Raw genomic sequence first — 20,588 nt, 5'->3', positions numbered from 1 at the left:
TTTGTTCAAGCGGAACTTTATTAAAGTCCCAAATTGCAAGTGGAAGTCTGGTAGAATTCTTAGCTGAATTCTTTGCATTGACAAAACTCTGCAGCTCCTACATTCAAATAGAAAGTCAAGTTATGATATCAATCTCTGAGGAAAATTTCCCTATAAAAGACCTACTTGTAAACCCCCAACACTTTTTTTTAGGGTGCTAAATCCCTTTTAGGGTTAGCCCACCATCTTCCTTCTTAAAGGTGACTTTCCCTTGTAATTGCTAAAACTCCCTTTCCTTGCTAAAAACCCTTATGGATTTAGCCTGCTGTTAATAGCATAATACATCTTTGCTTCTTTATTTGAAGAAGTTTTAAGTCTACAAATTCTTTTGGGACACCTCATACTATCTGCCCATAATCTCAATATACTTTTGGGGCATCACCCTGTGTACCCCCATCATATTACACACAATAGGAGTGTGTAACCCCACTATTTTGGTGTTATGCCACAGTCTCTTTGAACTGTTCTACCTCAGTTTCCCTGCACTAGTTTCCCTTATTGTCCTGACTGAGTTTCCCTGAATTGTTCTGTCTTAGTTTCCTTAACTGTTCTGCCTCAACTCTCTTAGTTGTAAAACCCCACTCTGGTCCATTAAGACTGAGGACCATTTGCTCTGGTTATAAATTGTCAATGTGAGACTCAAGATAAGAGGGAGATCAGACTTCCTAACTCCTAACTCCTTCTGTCCTCAAGAATTTATGACACTACCCTTCTAAAATATTCCAAAAGATAAGACTATCCCAGATACCTCATTGACATCTTTACTTCTGTTTATTCAGACATCCTGACTTTGGCTTCCAGTTTTCCCCCATCCTGCTAGAACCAAATTTATGGTCCTGAAACTTCCCACTCTCAGTTTTCTGACTCCATCCTTGTCTTGGTCTACCCCTGTAGCTGAGGCAAGTGGCTATATATGTCATTGAGAATTCACATTCATCGCTGGATACTTTGAGACGAGAGTCCTGTCCAGTCAATTATGCTCTCCAACTAATAAAATATTTTAAAAAAACCTCTCTAATCTCTCTCCTGCCTCAGTTTCTCCAGCATTACATTTTCAGCCCAGCATAGGGAGTCTGACTGTATCCCTATAATCTTAACATTTAATCTCAAAATATACCCCCAAATATAGACACCATTGAGGCAGAAGATGGTGGTGTGACAAGTGGGGGGTTATGATACTGAATGTCTGGCTAACCCTAAAAATGTCCTAATAGGCTTTAGTTATTGTGATACTTATCAGAACTGGCCCCCAAAAGGAGTTAGTTACAAGGAGAAAGATTCCATAAGACTGGATTACCATTGATTGGCTAGCAAAATTCCAAGAGAAATTATTAGGACTTTATTGTATAATGTTACTATATTTCTAACTGAAAACTAGATATTGAGGAAAATTTATTAAAGAAGAATCTTAAGGAATCCTCTTAATGTTCTGGTCAGAAGCAGGCTCCTCTCCTCTTCAGGAAGAAGGAGCAGTTTGGGCCAAATGGGCTATTATCTTAAGTTTGTGCTTTTCTCACTAGGTATTGACCCATACTTAATACTGTACACCAAAATAAGATCAAAATGGGTTCATGATCTAGGTATAAAGAATGAGATTATAAATAAATTAGAAGAACATAGGATAGTTTACCTCTCAGACCTGTGGAGGGGGTAGGAATTTGTGATCAAAGAAGAACTAGAGGTCATTATTGATCACAAAATAGAAAATTTCGATTATATTAAGTTAAAAAGTTTTTGTACAAATAAAACTAATGCAGACAGTATCAGAAGGGAAGCAATAAACTGGGAAAACATTTTTCCAGCTAAAGGTTCTGATAAAGGCTTCATCTCTGAAATATATAAAGAATTGCCACTAATTTATAAGAAATCAAGCCATTCTCCAATTGATAAATGGTCAAAGGATATGAACAATTTTCAGATGAAGAATTTAAAACTATTTCTAGTCATATGAAAACATGTTCCAAATCATTATTGATCAGAGAAATGCAAATTAAGACAACTCTGAGATACCACTACACACCTGTCAGATTGGCTAAGATGACAGGAAAAGATAATGATGAATGTTGGAGGGGATGTGGGAAAACTGGGACACTGATACATTGTTGGTGGAGTTGTGAATGGATCCAACCATTCTGGAGAGCAATTTGGAACTATCGTCAAAAAGTTATCAAACTGTGCATACCTTTTGATCCAGCAGTGTTACTACTGGACTTATTTTCCAAAGAGATTTTAAAGAAGGGAAAGGAACCCATATGTGTAGCCCTTTTTGTAGTGGCTAGAAATTGGAAATTGAAGGGATGCCCACCAAATGGAGAATGGCTGAATAAATTATGATATAGGAATGTTATGGAATATTACTGTTCTATAAGAAATGAATATAGAGAGGCTTGGAGAGAATTACACGAACTGAAGCTAAGTGAAATGAGCAGAACCAGGAGATCACTATACACTTCAACAACAATACTACATGATGATCAATTCTGATGGATGTGGCTCTCTTCCACAATAAGAGGATCCAAATAAGTTCCAATTGATCTATAATGAACAGAATCAGTTACACCCAGAGAAAGAATACTGGGAAATGAGTATGGACCACAATATAACCTTTCCACTCTTTCTGTTAATGTTTGCTTGCATTTTTGTTTTTTTCTTCTCAGGTTATTTTTACCTTCTTTTTAAATCCAATCTTTCCTGTGCAACAAGATAACTGTATAAATATGTATACACCTATTGTATTAAACATGTACTTTAACATATTTAACATGTATGGGATTACCTGCCATCTGGGGGAGGGGTGGGGGGAAGGAGGGGAAAAGTTGGAACGAAGGTTTTGCAAGGGTCAATGTTGAAAAATTACCCATGCCTATGTTTTGTATATAAAAAGCTATTAAAAAAAATAATAATGCACAAAAAGACTACCAGACTTAAAAAAAAAGTTTGTGTTTTTCTCAAAACCACAAGTCTCTTTCTGATTGGCTGAATTCACCTATGCCTTCCTAGCTCCCTAATTCCTTGTTTACTCAAGACTTCTATTGATCTTAATTGTTCTGTGGAATCTTAACCTTCTTTAACCTCTCACATAATGAAAATCTCTTGGTCAGTGGTACCCAGTATTCTACACTGCCTCAAGGCTTGCAACACTCTGTGGAAACTCAACTTTTCAGTATTTCTCACATAAAAGTAGGGTTTTTATAGGGGAAATAATCACCTCAGGGGTTGACATCATAACTTGGCTTTCTGATTAGATACAGTAACTGTGGGGTTATGATGATTTTGTTCAGGCAAGGTATTTGACAAGGAACAAAAGGCCTACTTAAGAACAAAAGACCCACTTAAGGTTGAGATGATCTTATCAGTGCTCCTCCCAATTTTCCTGGAAGAGTATCTAGGCTTCCAGATTGTATGCAGTAATTCAGGCTCTCTCTCTCTTAGTGCCCACTTAGCTACCCAGAACCTCATCAATACCAAAAAGGGGATAGATACTGGTTGGAGAATGGGCCTTTTGAACTTCTTAGGAGTCAGAAAAAAGTCCAGTGGATTTGGATGGGGGGGAAATTACATATTATTTTCAACAACCTCTACCTGAAATTTAGCAATTCCTTCAAACATTTAAAAAATATTATTTTGAATATGGGCTTTACCAGATTGCTAAAGGAGTTCATGGCACCACAATAAAGATTACCATTTCCTCAACTGGAGGCTTCCCCTTTTCAGGGGTCTTTGAGAGAGAGAGACTCTAATGGTGGGCTGGAGAGAAAGGCTCTGAGGAGGCTGGCTGAGGTACTTCTCAAACCTGCATTCAGAAAAGCCACTGGGTTCCAGTGTTTCCCTAACAAAAAACACCAGAGAGGTGGAGGGTGAGGCCTGGGTGTGGTAGCCTGTTATTTGCCTGCGGCTGTGGACAGCTGGCAGGGATGAAATGGCAGCACTAATAGGATTAAGGTTGATGGCCTGTTTTCTACTCCCTTCCTGGGATACCCCTCCTATTCCCAGCCCAAAGTCAGGGTTCAGCATGGGGAAATACCAACCTAGTCTGATAATTAGTGAATCTTTGAAGATAGTTTAGCCCTACTCCCCTCTCCTGATATGTCACTTCAAGATGTCAAATTCAACATCCAAATATCCCCATATCCCAAATGTTCACGTGTCCCCCTCTATTCTGCTCCCCTGACCCCCATATTCAGTCTCATGTGTTTTCCTTCAGTCTCTTTAGTGAGGGCACTCATGAGCCCTTCCTTCTCATTCTGATCTCATTCCGTACACTTTTGGATATCCTTCCCCCATTCAGCCCCATCCCACATCTTATGTTCACCTTCCTTCCTTTACCCCTATCCTTGAGCTCCTCCCAGGCACTTAGTCACAAACTCCAAGGAATAAGACTACTTGGAGATATTTTTCTTTCCATGGAGTATTTCCCAAGCATTCTCCAAGTCTTTTTCTGTGGAGCTGGCCTGGTGTCCACTATCCTTTGCACATATATTCTGGCTATGGCTAAGATAGCCACACCCTCAGCACAGTCTTACTTCCCCTGAAGCAGAGGGACTAAGTGGCCCCTTTCTCTCGTGCCAGTTTAGTCCCATGCCCTGGGTCTTTCTTCCTTCTATTCTAGAAGATTCTTAACTTTGCAGGAATTTTCCATACTTGTGTTCTTCCCTCCCCTTTTTCCTACAATTTGACAAAGACTGTATACCCCCCTTTTATTGTAGGTCCTCCTATAAGATGGGTTTGGAGTCCTACCCATTCCTTGAGCCTGGGGGCTCAAGGCTTGTGGGTACTGTCTGGCTCTCCTTTCAGGGTCCCCTCCCTGGGATGTGGGGTCATAATTGAAAACTATCCCCATATTAGCGCCTCATCCCGTGTAAGCCCTGCTCACCCACCAGACAACGTGAGCCAGGAGGTGAAGAGGACTTGCTATTGGTCTCTTCTGACCCAGCATCAGGGAAGGGGTGTCCTAGCTCCCCTCCGCCCCCTGCCACGGGCAGGGTTTGGCTGAGGGTATAAATAGGCCATAGCTCAGCCCTCCCCACTGTGTCCCTCTCTCTCTTCTCTCTGCATTTCCTCTCTCCTTGGTTTGGTGAGTTGTGGTTGACTTGGCCGGGGATGTGGGTGATAGGATCTGGGGGCCCAGTAGACAGAGGGAGCTGAGTGGGGGCCAGATGTGAGAAGCAGATCCAGATGTGAGGATCCCAGAAAAAGGCTGTGAGAAGGGGCTGGTGGTTTAGCTTCAGGTTGTAAAGAGATGCCAGGGTGGGGTGGAGGAGTGCCCCAGTTGGGGAGAGATTGCAAGATCACATGACTAAGATTCCATGCGCAGGCTGCATATTTCATTTCTGCACCTGGAGGGTGTGTCTGAGGCATGTAGTCCTGTGTTTTATGCATGTGCATATATACATGCGGAGTAGCTTAGAGGCTGTTCTCTGGGCTTCTCGTCAGCCCATATCTTCCTCTATTCTGCTTTCTTTCCCTTTCAGAGGGGTAGCCCCCACCCTCCCAGTCCTCCTCCTCCTCCTCCTCCTCCTCTCCTTCCCTACCCACCCTCCCCTCTGCTGGGCTGTTTTTTTCCATTGTCTGTCCCAGGGCCATTTTCCAGAAGCAACGCCCACTCCTGTGCACAGAGTAGAAAAATGGGCTGGGGAGGGCTGAGCTTTGGGGAATGAGTGAGTGAGTGAGCAGCGGAAAAACGGAGCTGGAGATTATCATTGCTAGCTTGTTGTTGTTGTGGCACTGGGCACTGAGAGGAGGCTAGGGTGGGGCAGCCACTGCAGAAACAACTTCCTCAGGAAAGAAGCTGGAGAGGGAATAGGGAGCTGGGGATAGAGGACTGATTTTAAAAATGGTCTTCGAGATGCCTTAAAACCCAACTGGATACAGGGATAGTTGTTCTCCAGACCCTGAAGAAGTGCAGTGTGCAGAAGGCAGCCCAGAAAGACCTAGCCCTTTCCAAGCCTGTTTCCTCACATAGGAGATTCAGGGGAGCTCTGTTTATGGGCAGCCTTTTATGTGGGGAAACTAATGCAGGGTGGGGCTAGGTATTCTTCAGTCTTTTTGTGCTCCTAAGATTTGGGGATGGAGGTTGCTGATTATAGTTATGAATTGCCATTCTTAAATCTAAAGGCTGCTAAGTCATCTCAGGAATACTCTTCTTTTCATTATGTTGCCCTGTTTGGGCCAGCATTAGTTTCTGTGTCTTATCTGTTCCATGTTTTAGTCTTAGAATAGAGTGAGGGCTAACAGTCAGGTTCCACTTAGAACTGAGCTTCTGGGATTTGGACTTTTGAGGTGGAGTGAATCCTGCTCCATTTACACTTTTCTCAGAGAGGAGACCAGAAATCAGTTTTTCAAGGAGGTGTCCAGAATAATCCAGTCTTGGGAACAGAAGCTGGGATCCTGGCAGTCCCAGGGTAAAGGATGCAGAGGGTGGGGTGGGATACTGATGTTTATGATTTTTTTTTTTTTTTTGTATCTATAAAAGTGAGGATGTCAGACTAGATTAGTGGTCCCCAACTTCAAGTAGGTGGACCCTTTTTTAATGTCAAAAAATTTCTAGGCCTTCCCTTACCATCTCATACATTATAGTAACAATGTTAAGTTCACTCAAAAATTCATTAATGTTTTTGAATGTGCTTATTATAATTGAAAAATAGTAAGCTGTGGAACATTTTTATTTTGCTTATCTATTATATATGTTGAGTTCTTGCAGTTTCTCAAAGCTGATAGATAGGGAATGGCGGAACTAGAAAGATGAACACTAAGGCTCTTCTTATCTATGTCCAGAAAAAGGAAGTGAGTTATCATGATCACAAGGGTAATGCATCAGAATTCAAATCCAGATCTTATGGTTCCAGATCCAGGGCACTTTCAGTTTTATCATATTTTTTCCTAAGTCAGTTAAATTCTGAGAGGCTTAAGTAGAGCAGCTGCCAGTTGATAATCTTTTCTGAGCCACCTAAAACTATCTCCTTAGGAATAAGAGGTTATCTATATAGGGAGCTATATTGAGGGTGGGGCATCCCAGGTGTTGCCTCAGGTCTTTCAGATGAATATAAATAATCATATCTAGAACCTTAATAAGTTAAAATTGAAAAATTACTAGTATGGATTTCCTCTTAGACTCCTTTTACCTTCCTCTAACTCTCCAGATCAATTTGTCTTAAAAAAAACTCTGATTTAAGGTCACTTTTCTGGCTTCTCACCCCACTGTTGAGTTTTGAGAAGCTTATATTGGGCTAGAAAAATGCTGGTTTCATTTAAGTTTCTATAAGTTTCACTTACAATTTATGCTGTCAGAACTGAATAAACTCTTCAGTGGAGGAAGTTCCCACATGGATGATCTCACAGATTCTTGAAGTGTTCCAACACATTCCAGATCTACTCCACCCCAAATCAACACCGTATTCATTTTCTTCTTCTCTAGGTGCCCCATACTACAGCATTATGACAAGTCCTCTGGAAAAGGCTTTGGATGTGATGGTGTTAACATTCCACAAGTACTCTGGGAAGGAGGGAGACAAATTTAAGCTCAACAAAACAGAGCTGAAGGAGCTGATTTCACGGGAGCTCCCTAGTTTCTTGGGGGTGAGTAATGTGTATGTATTTGTGGTGGTGCTGGTGGAATCCACAGAGCTGCTACTGCTCTTGCCCCCAGTGTTCCTGCCACTCGAGATGCTTGGGGATCACATAGTCTTATCTAGCATGTTTATTATAGAAGAAGGATTTTCAATTTGGGGTCGGTGAGCTTGTTTTTAAATATATATATACATATGCTTTTAGATAACTAAGTATAGTCGGTTTCGTTGGTACTACTATATATTTAATTTTATGCATCTAAAAAAGCATGAGTCTGAATGTAGGAAAATCTGAGTTCAAATTCATCCTCATATGTTTCCTAGCTATATGGCTCTGGGCAAGACATTTAACGTATGTCTATTTCCTTAGTTTCCTCAACTGTAAAATGAAAATCATAATAGCACCTACGTCCCAGGCAAGAATCAAAAGAAGTAATATTTGTAAAGTTCCTGGCACATAGGCATTTAATCAGTCCTCATTTCCTTCTCTCCCTTTGAATGTAAAATAAGGGGATTGGACTGGACGAGGTCCCTTCTTTCCTTAAGTCTAGAATACTATGCTCCTTTGATGAAGTGGTAGAGTCCTCTTAGGGAATTGTTACATCAACTTTTCTCCCCTTCTTTCTCTTTCAGAAAAAGACAGATGAGGCTGCCTTTCAGAAGCTAATGAGCAATCTGGACAACAACAGGGACAACGAGGTGGACTTCCAGGAGTATTCGGTCTTCCTGTCCTGCATTGCCATGATGTGCAATGAATTCTTTGAGGGCTATGCTGACAAGCTGCCCCGGAAGAAATAAAGGGGAGCAGTGGTGATGGCGGGGGATGGGAGAGGGAAAAGAGGGAAGCTCCAGTGGGAGGGGGAGGGGGGACGTGGGGAGGAGCTACAGGATTATAGTATCCTTATGGAGCCTGAGGTGGGCACATTACCTTCCTGGGTGATGCAGAAGAGCACTCAGGGTATTAAGTAGAGTCAATAAAAGTTTATTACAAGAATGTCCTTTGTGTTTGGGGAATCTTTCTGGAGGATACTGGGAGGATGAGGGGCTTGGTTCTCCAATTAGAGGGTTAGAGTGGCAGAAAGATCTGCAGAGTCTCCTGAAAACTGGTTTAGGGGCTTTTAAAATTTTTGGTGGAGGCTGATATCAGTTGTCAGGGATAGGGCAGGGGAAGGAGGAATTCAGGGAGAAGTCTTGGGGAACAGGGGCCCAAAGACCAAATAGTTCATTGGCCTCTGTGAGATAGATTCACTGAGGGTTAAAGTAAGGAAGGATCCTGGAGGTCATTTTAGTCACTTTTCTGCTGAGGACTGAGACAGAAAATAGGTAAGATTCCTGGCTCAATACTCTTTTCATCTCATTCCTGTTTTAATGCTTTTTCCATAACACCCCTAGGAACTTTTGGGTAGTGTGCTTCATTGAGAACAGAGGTGAGAGGAGAAAAATTGAAAAATCACAGTCTTAAAGAACTCCAAAATTAGATATATGGAGAGAGATTTCAATTCAACTTTTGCACTCTTGAATTTCCTGTGTTGCCAATATCTCCTTTTCCCTCAATTCCCAATTCCTCTTCTAACTCATGATGGCATTGAATATGACATCTGTTCTTGGTTCTAAGTATGGCATATTGTTGAGGAGTCCTGGGTGAGGTGGGGTGGATGCTGGGGGTCAGGGGAAAGAGGAACCTAAATCCTATTGGGGTGGGGGCAAGGGGAGAGTGTGCTGAAGATAGCTATTTCTTGGGGTAGAAAAAAGGAAGAAAGGAAAAAAAAAAACTTTCATCTAGTTAGCTCCTGTCCAGCATCACAAGCCTCATCCCCTTCTTTCACTCCTTCTTTAACATTTGCTCTGAATTATAGAAATGCTTAATCCTTTCCTGTCCAAAACAAGGGCAGAGGGGTACACGAACCAGGGATGTTCTAAGTGATACCAGAAGCAGAGGTTAAACAGCACTTCTAGAAGTTGTCTTAGGACAAAATTTGTGTCCTGGAAGTTGATCTGAGAATTGTGTGCCAGCTAAGAGAGAAGTCAGGTGAGAGCTCAGAAAGGATGGATAAAAAGAGATCAGAAGAGAATTCCCAAAGGAACAAATTAGAGAAGAGTCTCATAGGATCATAGAATCTAGAACTCAAAGAGACCTTCAAGATTTTCTGGTCCAACCTCCCCATTTTACAGATGAGGAAACTGAAGTTTAGAGAGGGGAAGGGTAAGAGACAGAGAATTTTGAGTTTGGAGTCAGCTGAGATGGGGAAAGAATTGAGGAACAATTACAATTTGGATATAAAGGCTGTAAACCAAAAAGTCATTAACCACTGTATGAGGGATTAGAGTTAGAAATAAGGAAGCACTTAGGCTCATTGGACATCACATGGGAAGCACAGGATGTTAAAAGGAGCAGTGTTCTTAATTTACTTTTTGATTCTGAGTTAAGGACTATCTTGTCTGAAGCTGCTATGGTTATGCTCAGATATTTCTCCCTTTTCCTTTCTATAACTTTCCTCCCTTTTCCCCACCTTAAATGTGGAAGAATGAAGGACTCTAGTATGTTTTCTCCAGAGACCCCCATTACTGTTTAATATTTAACAATAGAGGCTTATGATGCTGTGTCTTATTTATGGACAGGATCTCTTTCACCCCTTCCTTTATTCTTTTCCCAGAGATGCTTTGCATCTGGCCAACTCTTCCCTAGCCTCACCAATTCACCCTTTTGCATCATTCTTTCTCTAAACTGTGCTTTGGAAACTCCCATCACCAAGCAACCAATCCCTGGTCTCCTTTTTTAGTCCTGATGTCTGACCCGTGGGAGTGAAGGGCCAAAGGGAGGGGGAAAGGACTGGTGAGAAAGGAACAAGAGACTAATCAAAATGGATGCTTCTCATGCCCACTCTCTCTGACTTATAACATTTAAGTTCCTCTATCTCCCTCCCCCATGCTTGCCCCACCCTAAATCTTTTTTACCCAGTTCTTGAAATTCTGTTTAGGACTGTCTCTTCTGAAACCTTGTTTGATATTTGGGATCCATCCTTTCACTCAGCCCTTATTTATGACAATTCCCTACTATCCTCTTCTCTTATCCCCTATAATGTCCCTTCCCATCTCTAATACCAAAACCCCATTTGACATTTCTTTCTTTTTTTTTTTTTTTTTAATTATAACTTTTTATTGACAGAACCCATGCCTGGGTAATTTTTTACAACATTATCCCTTGCACTCACTTCTGTTCCGACTTTTCCCCTCCCTCCCCTCCTCTACCCTCCCTCCCCTAGATGGCAAGCAGTCTTATACATGCTAAATATATCACAGTTTATCCTAGAAACAATATATGTGTGCAGAACTGAACAGTTCTGTTGTTGCATAGGAAGAATTGGATTCAGAAGGTAAAAATAACCTGGGAAGAAAAATAAAAATGCAAACAGTTTACATTCATTTCCCAGTGTTCTTTCTTTGGGTGTAGCTGCTTCTGTCCATCATTGATCAATTGAAACTGAGTTAGATCTTCTCTTTGTCGAAGAAATTCACTTCCATCAGAATACATCCTCATGCAGTATCATTGTTGATGTATATAATGATCTCCTGGTTCTGCTCATTTCACTTAGCATCAGTTCATGTAAGTCTCTCCAAGCCTCTCTGTATTCATCCTGCTGGTCATTTCTTACAGAACAATAATATTCCATAACATTCATATATCACAATTTACCCAACCATTCTCCAATTGATGGGCATCCATTCATTTTCCAGTTTCTAGCCACTACAAAAAGGGCTGCCACAAACATTTTGGCATATACAGATCCCTTTCCCTTCTTTAATATCTCTTTGGGGGTATAAGCCTAGTAGTAGCACTGCTGGATCAAAAGGTATGCACAGTTTGATAACTTTTTGAATATAGTTCCAAATTGCTCTCCAGAATGGTTGGATCCATTCACAACTCCACCAACAATGCCTCAGTGTCCCAGTTTTCCCACACCCCCTCCAACATTTGTCATTATCTTTTCCTGTCATCTTAGCCAATCTGACAGATGTGTAGTGGTATCTCAGAATTGTCTTAATTTGCATTTCTCTGATCAATAGTGATTTGGAACACTTTCATATGAGTGGTAATAGTTTCAATTTCATCATCTGAGAATTGTCTGTTTATACCCTTTGAGCTTTTATCAATTAGAGAATGGCTTGGTTTCTTATAAATTAGAGTTAGTTCTCTCTATATTTTGGAAATGAGGCCTTTATCAGAACCTTTAACTGTGAAGATGTTTTCCCAGTTTGTTGCTTCCCTTCTAATCTTGTTTGCATTAGTTTTGTTTGTGCAAAGGCTTTTTAATTTGATATAATCAAAATTTTCTATTTTATGATCAATAATGGTCTCTAGTTCATCTTTAGTCACAAATTTCTTCCTCCTTCACAAGTCTGAGAAGTAAACTATCCTATGTTCCTCTAATTTATTTATAATCTCGCTCTTTATGCCTAAATCATGGACCCATTTTGATCCTATCTTGGTATACAGTGTTAAATGTGGGTCCATGTTGACATTTCTTTCAATGAAGTCATGGTAAGGTTATGAAAAAAAACCCAAAAAATACCCCCCCTCCATATATTTTGGAAAGTTTCAGTTCTCTGATCATCCTTCAATGTATCAATCAGACCCTTACCAGCCATCCTTTACACCCAAATCCATATCCTGCCCCACTTCAAGTTCTATGTGTCTTTGAGAGATATGGAAATAATAATGCATTTCTGTTGTGTTTTAGATTTAGAGAGCACTAGATTAGGAATCAGAAAACTTGGTTTATGATTTCCTATCTGTACGATCTTGGACAAATCACCTTACTTGTGTGGGCTTCAGGATCCAGTGAATAAAGTGCTGAAATTAGAATTTGGAAAACTCATCTTCCTGAGTTCAAATACAACCTCAGAGACTTTCTAGCTGTGTGATCCTGGGCTAGTCACTTAATTCTGTTTGCCTCAGTTTCTTCATCTGTAAAATAATCTAAAGAAGCAAATGGCACACCCCTGCAGTATCTTTGCCAAGAAAATCCCAAATGTGGACACTTGGACACAAGTTAGAGAATGACTAAATAACAACTACAACAAAATGAGAGGATTGTTCTAAGTTACCTTAGCGGTCTGTTCGTACTCTAAAATCTATGATTCTATTATTCTGAGACAACTCTATCAGGTAAATGTTGCAAATAATACTTTTCCTCATTTTGCAGATCAGAAAACAGATGCTTGAAGAGATTACAAGATCATAGGATTGGAGATACAGAATTGTAAAATCCACATAGCTAGTAAATATCAATGCCAGGATTCCAACCAGAGTCTATACCTGACATCAGATTAAACCCTTTCCCCCAGTAAACCATGATGCTCCTTCTGTGACTCACAGTGATTGAACTCAGAAGAGAAGTGCTGTTTAATACCCAATAGGGAAAGTGCCAGTCAGAGCCCAATCTCTTCTTTCTACCCAGCTTGTAAACAAAGGAAAAACCATGGGGTCCTTGGTTCCTCTTCCCAGGAGATCTCCGCCTGAGCCTTTCCATGTCTCCTTCCTCTTCTCATTGGTCCTTTTTCATCCTGGACTCCCTGGAGTTTAAAGAGAGAGAATAAAGCTGGAGAATAAGCAGGGGTTCTATTTCTTCCCTCTCCTCAGATTTACTGATCGATTTGGCTTAATTGGGTGAGTCTTCACTTGGCATGCTCAGCTTGGCTTGGGTGGTTATATGGAGGGCAGGAGTTTTTTCTAGGAGACTCACAGGATTGAGAGTTACTTTTCAGGGGATGGAAGGCTAGGGACAGCAAACCCTGCTTAATGGTAAAAAGAACTTGGATTGGGATCAAGAATCATTTGAGAGTGATAATTAGTAGAATGGTGACGCTGGGAAATTAGCTTTTCTGAACCTCATTTGCAAAATGGACATAGTCCATTGCTAAACCCTGAATTTTACAAAAACATTGAGGCCCAGAAAAGCGAAGTGAGTTCAGTAACTAAGATCACACAGGTAATTAGATCTGGATCAAGACCAGCTGAGAAAGATTTAGGAGAAAAGGGGAGTATTGGAGATGAAAATGGTGAAGAAAGGAAAAGGAGGGAGCCAGGTAGGGACAAATTGGATATAGGAAGCGTCTTTTTTGAGAGTGCCAGTACAAGGGGGAACTCTCCCTCCTGTAACCCCAGGCAGCCTGCTATTCTAGCTCATTGACTCAGCTTCTTTGGGGAAATCACCTCAGTTCCTGTTTGATTATCACCCTTACCTCCCTAGAGGGGAAGTGATTTTCAAGCCTGAGCCATGGCAACTAGACATACCCTTTTCTATCTCCTTCTCTAGGGTTTGATTTGCTTTTCCCTTGGCCCAAGATGACGGAATCAGGGGCCTTCGACTCTCCAGGAGAAGCCTGGCTTCTCCTGGAGAGGCCATTCCCCTTCTTGCAAATAATCTTTCTGTGGGGATTTCATCTAGTACTTTGTTTTGCAACTTTCTGATATGCTTGCCATATTATACTGCATAGTCTAGTTATCTGTTTGGGTCATAGGCTCCTGTTAAATATCTTCTTGAGCATCAGGATAGCATAGAGTTCTGCCTGTTTGTTTTTTGGTCTGGGCCAGTGATTTCATCTATGTGGAGAACAAGTCCCTTCAACAAAAAATCAGCAACTTCTCTGTTAATTGTAGCATTAAAATGGGAATTATTATTATTTTTTTGTTTAGATCTGACTTTATTTGTGTTACAAGTGTTTTATAATTAATTGTGTTTTCATAGTTCCTGGGTTTCTCTTGGCAGGTAAAATCTTCAGTACTTTATATTGTCTTTATTTTATTTTTAACCTTTAAATATTTTGTATTTCCCAGATACATATAAAGCAATTTTTTAACATTTATTTTTAAAACTTTGAGTTCTAGATTCACTCCTTTCCTCCTTCCCCACTGCTCTCCCTCCATTAAGAAGGCACATGTAAATTATGCAAAACATTTCTATAAGTCATGCTGTGAAAGAAAACATAGATTTCCCCTCACCCCCCAAAAACCCTCAAGAAAAATAAAGTAACAGAAAAAGAGTATCCTTTAATCTGTATTCTGACACAATCAGTTCTTTCTTTGAGTATGGTCAGCATTTTTCATCATAAGTCCTTCAAAGTAGTCTTGGATCATTGTATTGCTGAGAATAGCAAAGGCATTCACAGCTTATCATCCCACAACATTGCTATTATTTTGTACACAGTACATTTCACTTTGCATGACCTCATGGAGGACTTTCCAAATACTTCTGAGAGCGTTCTGCTCATCATTTCATATAGAACAAAAATATTTTATTATAATCCCATGTAATAATTTATTCAGCCATTCCCCAATTGATGAGCATCCCCTCAATTTCCAATTCTTTGCCCTGAGAAAAGCTGCAATAAATTTTTGTACATTTAGGCCTTTTCCCTTTTTTTTAAAGGGTATGATTATATAACTCTTTAGGCATAGATCATATCTTTTGTTCATTTAATAATTGGAGGATGGTAATGAAAGAATTTTTTTATTATAGCTTTTTATTGACAAAACATACGCATGGGTAATTTTTCAACACTAACCCTTGCAAAAACTTTTGTTCCAATTTTCCCCCTCCTTCCCTCCATCACTCCCCTACATGGCAGGTAATCTGATACATGTTAAATATGTTAAATACAATATATGTATACATATTTATACAGTTATCTTGCTGCACAAGAAAAAATCAGATTTAGAAAGAAGATATAAATAACCTGAGAAGAAAAACAAAAAGCAAGCAAACAATAACAGAAAGAGTTGTGGTCCACACTCATTTCCCATAGTTCTTTTGCTGGGTGTAGCTGGTTCTGTTCATTAAAATTGAAACTGATTTGGATCATCTCATTGTTGAAGAGAGCCACTTCCATCAGAATTGATCCTCATATAGTATTGTTGTGGAAGTGTACAATGATCTCCTGGTTCTGCTCATTTCACTTAGCATCAGTTCATGTAAGTCTCGCCAAATCTCTCTGTATTCATGCTGCTGGTCATTTCTTACAGAACAATAATATTCCATAACATTCATATACCACAGTATACTCAGCAATTCTCTAGTTGATGGACATCCATTCAATTTCCAATTTCTAGCCACTATGAAAAGGGCTGCCACAAACATTTCTGGGTAGTGCAGGAATTTTTAAGCTTTTTTTTGTTGTTGTTGTAGTGTGGCCCTCCCAATTCCTTGACAGCAGTCTGGTGGTCTTTGGTCCTTTTCTCAGGATCATGTCATTAAATGCATGAAATCTAATACATGAAATTACAAAGGAAATCAGTTACATTAAGATAGAATTAATAAAATTGTTTTAAAAAATAAGTTCATCATAAGATTTTGCAAGGGTGAATGTTGAAAACTATATTTTCATGTATTTTGAAAATAAAAACGATATTATTAAAAAATAACAACAATCATAAAGTTTGCAAAGAATTTAAAAATAAAATAGTAAGTTCATGGACTCCAGGTTAAGAAATCCTAAGGCTTAGAGATTTACTTAGAGAATATTATGAAATTAAATGACGTATATAGGACTTATTGTGTTAGAAACAGATTTTCTTGACTCTGGCTCCCTATTTGTCATGATAAAGTGCCTTTGCCCTTAATAGGTTTTTTATTTTTATTGAATAATTAAATGAATGAAGGAAAGATATTTCTTTCTCTTTTCCTTTTATCCCTCTTACTCTGACTCCTTTCCTTTCCTCTACCATCTTTTTCATTATCAGTGTCCTTTCTTCTAGCTTTCTATGTCTCAACAACAGAAAACCAGTTTGTAAAGTCTGACCACCTCTCCCCTACCTCCTACCTAGTGTTCTCTCTTCATTTCTGCTGCCTTTGTGCTCATATTTTCACATAGTTAGGCTTTTCTCCTTACCCTGTCCTTCACATCCACTCTTTGAAACTTCTTGAATCAGAGATCTGGGTATAGATGGGAGGAGACTTTGAGTAACTCATCCCTTGCACTGGATGGGGCAGGGAGGAAATAGTCATACCCTTTTTCTCTATACTTCCTTTGGGAGGTCAAGCTGTCCATCCCTACTTCACTTGAGACCATTCTCAGGTCCCCTCCAGCCGCTCTCCTACCCAAAGGGAATATATCCCAGGTAGGAGACTGCACACTCCTTTGTCAAACTGCTTCAGTTTTTTCACAGTCCTGGAAGTTGGGGAGTTCTATTTTATATCTTGCTCCAGTCTATTCTGTTACAACTGAATGTGTGTGTGTGTATGTGTGTGTGAGAGAGAGGGGGGGGGGGGGGAGAGAGAGAGAGGGGGAGAGAGAGAGAGAGAGAGAGAGAGAGAATGTATATGGAGGAAGTTTCATTCTGGGTTTAGCTTAAATTCTTTAGAATAGTGTTCTTTCCTCGTATTTCTTTTCTCTTTGCTCTTTAGATCTAAAAGTCTTGCTGAAATGGAGACTCCTCTTGAGAAGGCCCTGACCACCATGGTCACCACTTTCCACAAATATTCGGGAAGAGAGGGCAGCAAATTGACCCTGAGCAGGAGAGAATTGAAGGAACTGATTAAGAAGGAGCTATGCTTGGGGGAGGTGAGTATTTTCTTATCTCAAATGAGCTAATGTATGAAGACCTGTGAGGAGACACAAGTATTACTTTGTAGTTGTAAACTATTATTATTCTCCTGCCATCCATTCCTTCTAAAATTTTCTACTCTAACAGATTTAACAATGATTTTCAAGACTAATCATCCCCTTTGAACAGTACTGTGTCCTGAATCCAAGAGGGGAAACTTCAGTAGAAGAAGAGATAAGATTTAGCTCTGAGGGGTCTCCTAGTTTGATGAGAAGAGACTCAGTCTCTCTTTTTAAGGGATTCCCAGTCTAATAGTTATGATATGGAGTGGATAGTCCTTGAGTTCAGGGACTTTTCTCTCTGATTAGATAGACACAGGGAGTTTCTATTCTGAAGGGAAACATTGTTGCTACCTTCTGGGAACACTATCTTATAGGAGGATACATGATACAACATTAGACCTCAGAAAGAGACACAAATACAGAAAGATAAAGGCAAATGCATTCTTGCCAAGGTGAGGAGGAGGGGATTCAGAGGAACAGACTGGGTGGATTCAGGTGAGCAAGGGAATGTTTTTTGGAGAACAGTGTGATGTAGTATTAGGAAGAAGATGGACTGTGCTGGGGACAGATTTGGCAGGTTTTGGGGGGTCATGGGAAATGAAGAGGAAGAGGACATTATGGGTAGGAGGAAGGAGAGAAGGAAGAACCATTCTAGGAGAAGCCTTGGGACTTAATTTCTTTTTTCAAATTGGAAAAAGGACAGAATAAGGAAGAGTTTACTTGAGGAAGTTGATTCAGTTTGTGTGTGTGTGTGTGTGTGTGTGTGTGTGCGCGCGCGCGCGCGGGCACGCGCAGTTAGTGACAATAGTGATGTAGTATGGAAGATACTGAGCCTCCCTTCTAAATCCATTTAAAAATTTTACTTTAGGATCCTTTGGTATTACATTTTGTCCTACAATAATCTATTCTCCCCTTCTCAGAAGGTGCCATATCTAAGAAAACAAGGAGGATGGCCTCTGAGATCCTTTCTAATCCTAGATCTATATTCCTAAGATTGATGTGCTTGCTTCTCTCCCAGTCCCTACAGCTTCCTGGCTGTATCCTCCTTACCTTTTCTGTTTTCTAGGAATACTGGGGAGGTGGGATGTCTGATAATAGAGTCATCTTTTGTCTTTCTGACATAGGGTGGCCCAGGCCCAAGCTTTTCCTTAGTTCCCATGTATCATTCTCAGACTCTCCAAACTCACCCACATTGCATATTATAAGCATTTATTTATTCACATTGAAAGAGTGGAAATCGGCATGGTATTATGTATCATCTGGTATAGTGCAAAGGATTCTGAGTTTAAAGTCACAGAATTTGAATTCAAAACCTGGCTCTGCTACTTATTACTTAAGTAAACTCAGGCAAGTCTCTTAAATTTTCCGAGTCTCAGTTTCATCTTCTGTCAAATGAGGGAATTGGATTAGATGGCCTCTTTTAAAAGCTTGTTCTCTTCTGGTGCTAGGCCTATAGAACAGATCCTTTCTATTGGGTGGTAGAATGCAATTTATGTTTTTTTTTTTTTTTTTAAGGGGATAGACTAGTATTTTTGAATTGGCTTTGCTTTCGGAACAATAAATGCTTGTGGGAAAGAGGGTAAAGTTGGAACCTGGAGATGGGAATGGAGTGTTGGGGGGAGAGAAATAGAGAGAGTGGGGGAGATCTAAATTCTCTATCATCACTTTCTGTTCCCACTTAGAAACTGCAGGAAAGTGGCATCGATGAACTGATGAAAAGCCTGGACAAGAACAGTGATCAGGAGATTGACTTCAAGGAATATTCTGTGTTCCTGACCACACTGTGTATGGCCTACAATGATTTCTTCTTGGAAGAAAATAAATAAACAAGTGAATGATGGGTCACTGCACTGAGGATAACCTTCCCAGTGCAGTTTCTTTCCCTTCATTGGGACCTTCACTCCCATTCTATCCCTCCCCAGTTATCGATAATGGGACTAACAAATCCTCCAGATCTATGTTACCTAGAGGTAGCTGACATTTACCTTTTCCTTTTCCCTATAGGGTACACTCTAACCTTCTCTGCCCTATATTCTTTCTTTCTTTCTCTCTATTTCTCTCCTACTTCCTCCCTTCCTTTTCCCTCCCCTCCCTTCCTTTTTCCATTTCTCACTTCTTCTCTCCATTCGTCTCATCTTTCCTTCCTGCCTCTGTGATCTTATGGGTATACCAAATGCAGATCAGCAGTTTACCTGTAATTTAGAATTGTAAGGAGCTGTCTAGAATTCTAAGAGGTTGTAACTTTCCCCAAAAGTTGACTAGCATGTCAGAGGCAGGATTTGAAACTAGTGCAGTAAAACCCAGAATTGTAAAGCCAACCCTCTCTATCCACTAAACTATACTGCTTCTCTTGCTATCATTGTTTTTGAAAATATTCATTGATTTTTTCCACCCCCTGTCACTTGCCAATGTTTTGTCTTCTTCACTTCTGTATAATCCTGCCTATTAAATGGTTAATTAATTTATTTACTATTTTATTTTTCACCAATTGCATGCTATCATCCATATTTAAAAAGGAAACAGTTAAGAAACCAAAACAACACATTGATCCAACATCACTTTCCATTGTTTCTCCTTTACTCCTGTATAATTCTCCCTATGAAATGATTAAATTATTTATTCAGCATTTTATTTTTCCTCAATTACATGCTATCCTCCATATTAAAAAAAGAGACATTGTTAAGGAAGCAAAGCAACACATTGGTAGGGACTGACAATATTATGCCTTATTCTGTCAAACAATCAATAATCATTTATTAAATGCCTACTCTGTGCTAAGCTCCTTATACCTCTATACTCCTATAGTCTGAGCAGTCCATTGTATAAGGAAGGATGCTTTTTTCGTCATCTAGAAAAGTGCCTTTCAACCTCCCATTCCAGAAGCAATTCATTCTCTTTTTCCTTCCTGTATATGATAATAAAAGTTTTTTTACTTCAAGGTGTTGTGGGTGATTGTGACCTAAGAGAAGGAGGCAAGCACTCAGGGCACAGATCTTGAAGTAGAAGGAGGAGGGAAATGTTCCTCAATAACATTGCTTCAGCTTTTAAAGGTTTTGAAGTTTCACCTCTATAAGTGTGGATACTTCCCTCACTTGGGCGCATTGCAACCCCTTCTAATTCTTACTGGAGAGTCTTTAAGAGCTGCTGTGACCCCATAGTCACTCTGATCCATTCCTAGTGTACAGCAGATATTCCTTGAGGTCAAGAATTTTCCATTTCTCATTTTTATATATGTCTATACACCTAGCATCGTGCTTGATACATAAAATCATATATATAAGAATAGGGAAGGCCTTCCTAACTTCATACCCAGTGTTCTATCCATTGTCCTGAGATACACGATAATCTCTAAATAAATGTGTGATCAATTAAATTGAT

The 20,588-nt window shown here is 40.0% G+C and overlaps 2 protein-coding genes across 4 annotated transcripts; both read left to right on the top strand.

Moving 5' to 3' along the window:
• Nucleotides 1-4,997: 4,997 nt before the first annotated feature.
• LOC100913525 (protein S100-A4) lies at nucleotides 4,998-8,598 on the top strand. Of its 2 annotated transcripts, none has more exons than XM_003768009.4 (3): nucleotides 4,998-5,113; nucleotides 7,454-7,614; nucleotides 8,238-8,598. In XM_003768009.4, exons 2-3 carry the CDS (start codon nucleotides 7,474-7,476, stop codon nucleotides 8,400-8,402), a joined length of 306 nt encoding a protein of 101 aa, XP_003768057.1. In that variant the 5' UTR covers nucleotides 4,998-5,113; nucleotides 7,454-7,473; the 3' UTR covers nucleotides 8,403-8,598. The 2 variants fall into 2 exon arrangements, with proteins under 2 accessions (XP_003768057.1, XP_031822447.1); XM_031966587.1 differs by lacking the exon at nucleotides 4,998-5,113 and adding an exon at nucleotides 6,355-6,440.
• Nucleotides 8,599-8,685: 87 nt separating this feature from the next.
• Nucleotides 8,686-20,339, top strand: S100A5 (S100 calcium binding protein A5). Of its 2 annotated transcripts, none has more exons than XM_031966586.1 (3): nucleotides 8,686-8,927; nucleotides 17,009-17,165; nucleotides 18,893-20,339. In XM_031966586.1, exons 2-3 carry the CDS (start codon nucleotides 17,028-17,030, stop codon nucleotides 19,034-19,036), a joined length of 282 nt encoding a protein of 93 aa, XP_031822446.1. In that variant the 5' UTR covers nucleotides 8,686-8,927; nucleotides 17,009-17,027; the 3' UTR covers nucleotides 19,037-20,339. The 2 variants fall into 2 exon arrangements, with proteins under 2 accessions (XP_031822446.1, XP_031822445.1); XM_031966585.1 differs by lacking the exon at nucleotides 8,686-8,927 and adding an exon at nucleotides 16,286-16,722.
• Nucleotides 20,340-20,588: the final 249 nt, after the last annotated feature.

Source organism: Sarcophilus harrisii, chromosome 4 (genome assembly GCF_902635505.1).
Source record: "Sarcophilus harrisii chromosome 4, mSarHar1.11, whole genome shotgun sequence".
Classification (NCBI taxonomy): domain Eukaryota; kingdom Metazoa; phylum Chordata; class Mammalia; order Dasyuromorphia; family Dasyuridae; genus Sarcophilus; species Sarcophilus harrisii.
Note: the sequence above shows the minus strand (reverse complement) of the source record. Positions and strands in the feature narration are given on the sequence as shown.

What these genes read in the sequence shown, in the direction of transcription:
- LOC100913525 (XM_003768009.4), top strand. Translation starts at nt 7,474, where the DNA reads ATGACAAGTCCTCTGGAAAAGGCTTTGGATGTGATGGTGTTAACATTC. An exon ending in AGCTCCCTAGTTTCTTGGGG is followed by an intron (nt 7,615 to 8,237) that starts GTGAGTAATGTG and finishes TTTCTCTTTCAG; the next exon opens with AAAAAGACAGATGAGGCTGC.
- S100A5 (XM_031966585.1), top strand. Translation starts at nt 16,586, where the DNA reads ATGGGGCAGGGAGGAAATAGTCATACCCTTTTTCTCTATACTTCCTTT. An exon ending in CCAAAGGGAATATATCCCAG is followed by an intron (nt 16,723 to 17,008) that starts GTAGGAGACTGC and finishes TTTGCTCTTTAG; the next exon opens with ATCTAAAAGTCTTGCTGAAA. An exon ending in AGGAGCTATGCTTGGGGGAG is followed by an intron (nt 17,166 to 18,892) that starts GTGAGTATTTTC and finishes GTTCCCACTTAG; the next exon opens with AAACTGCAGGAAAGTGGCAT.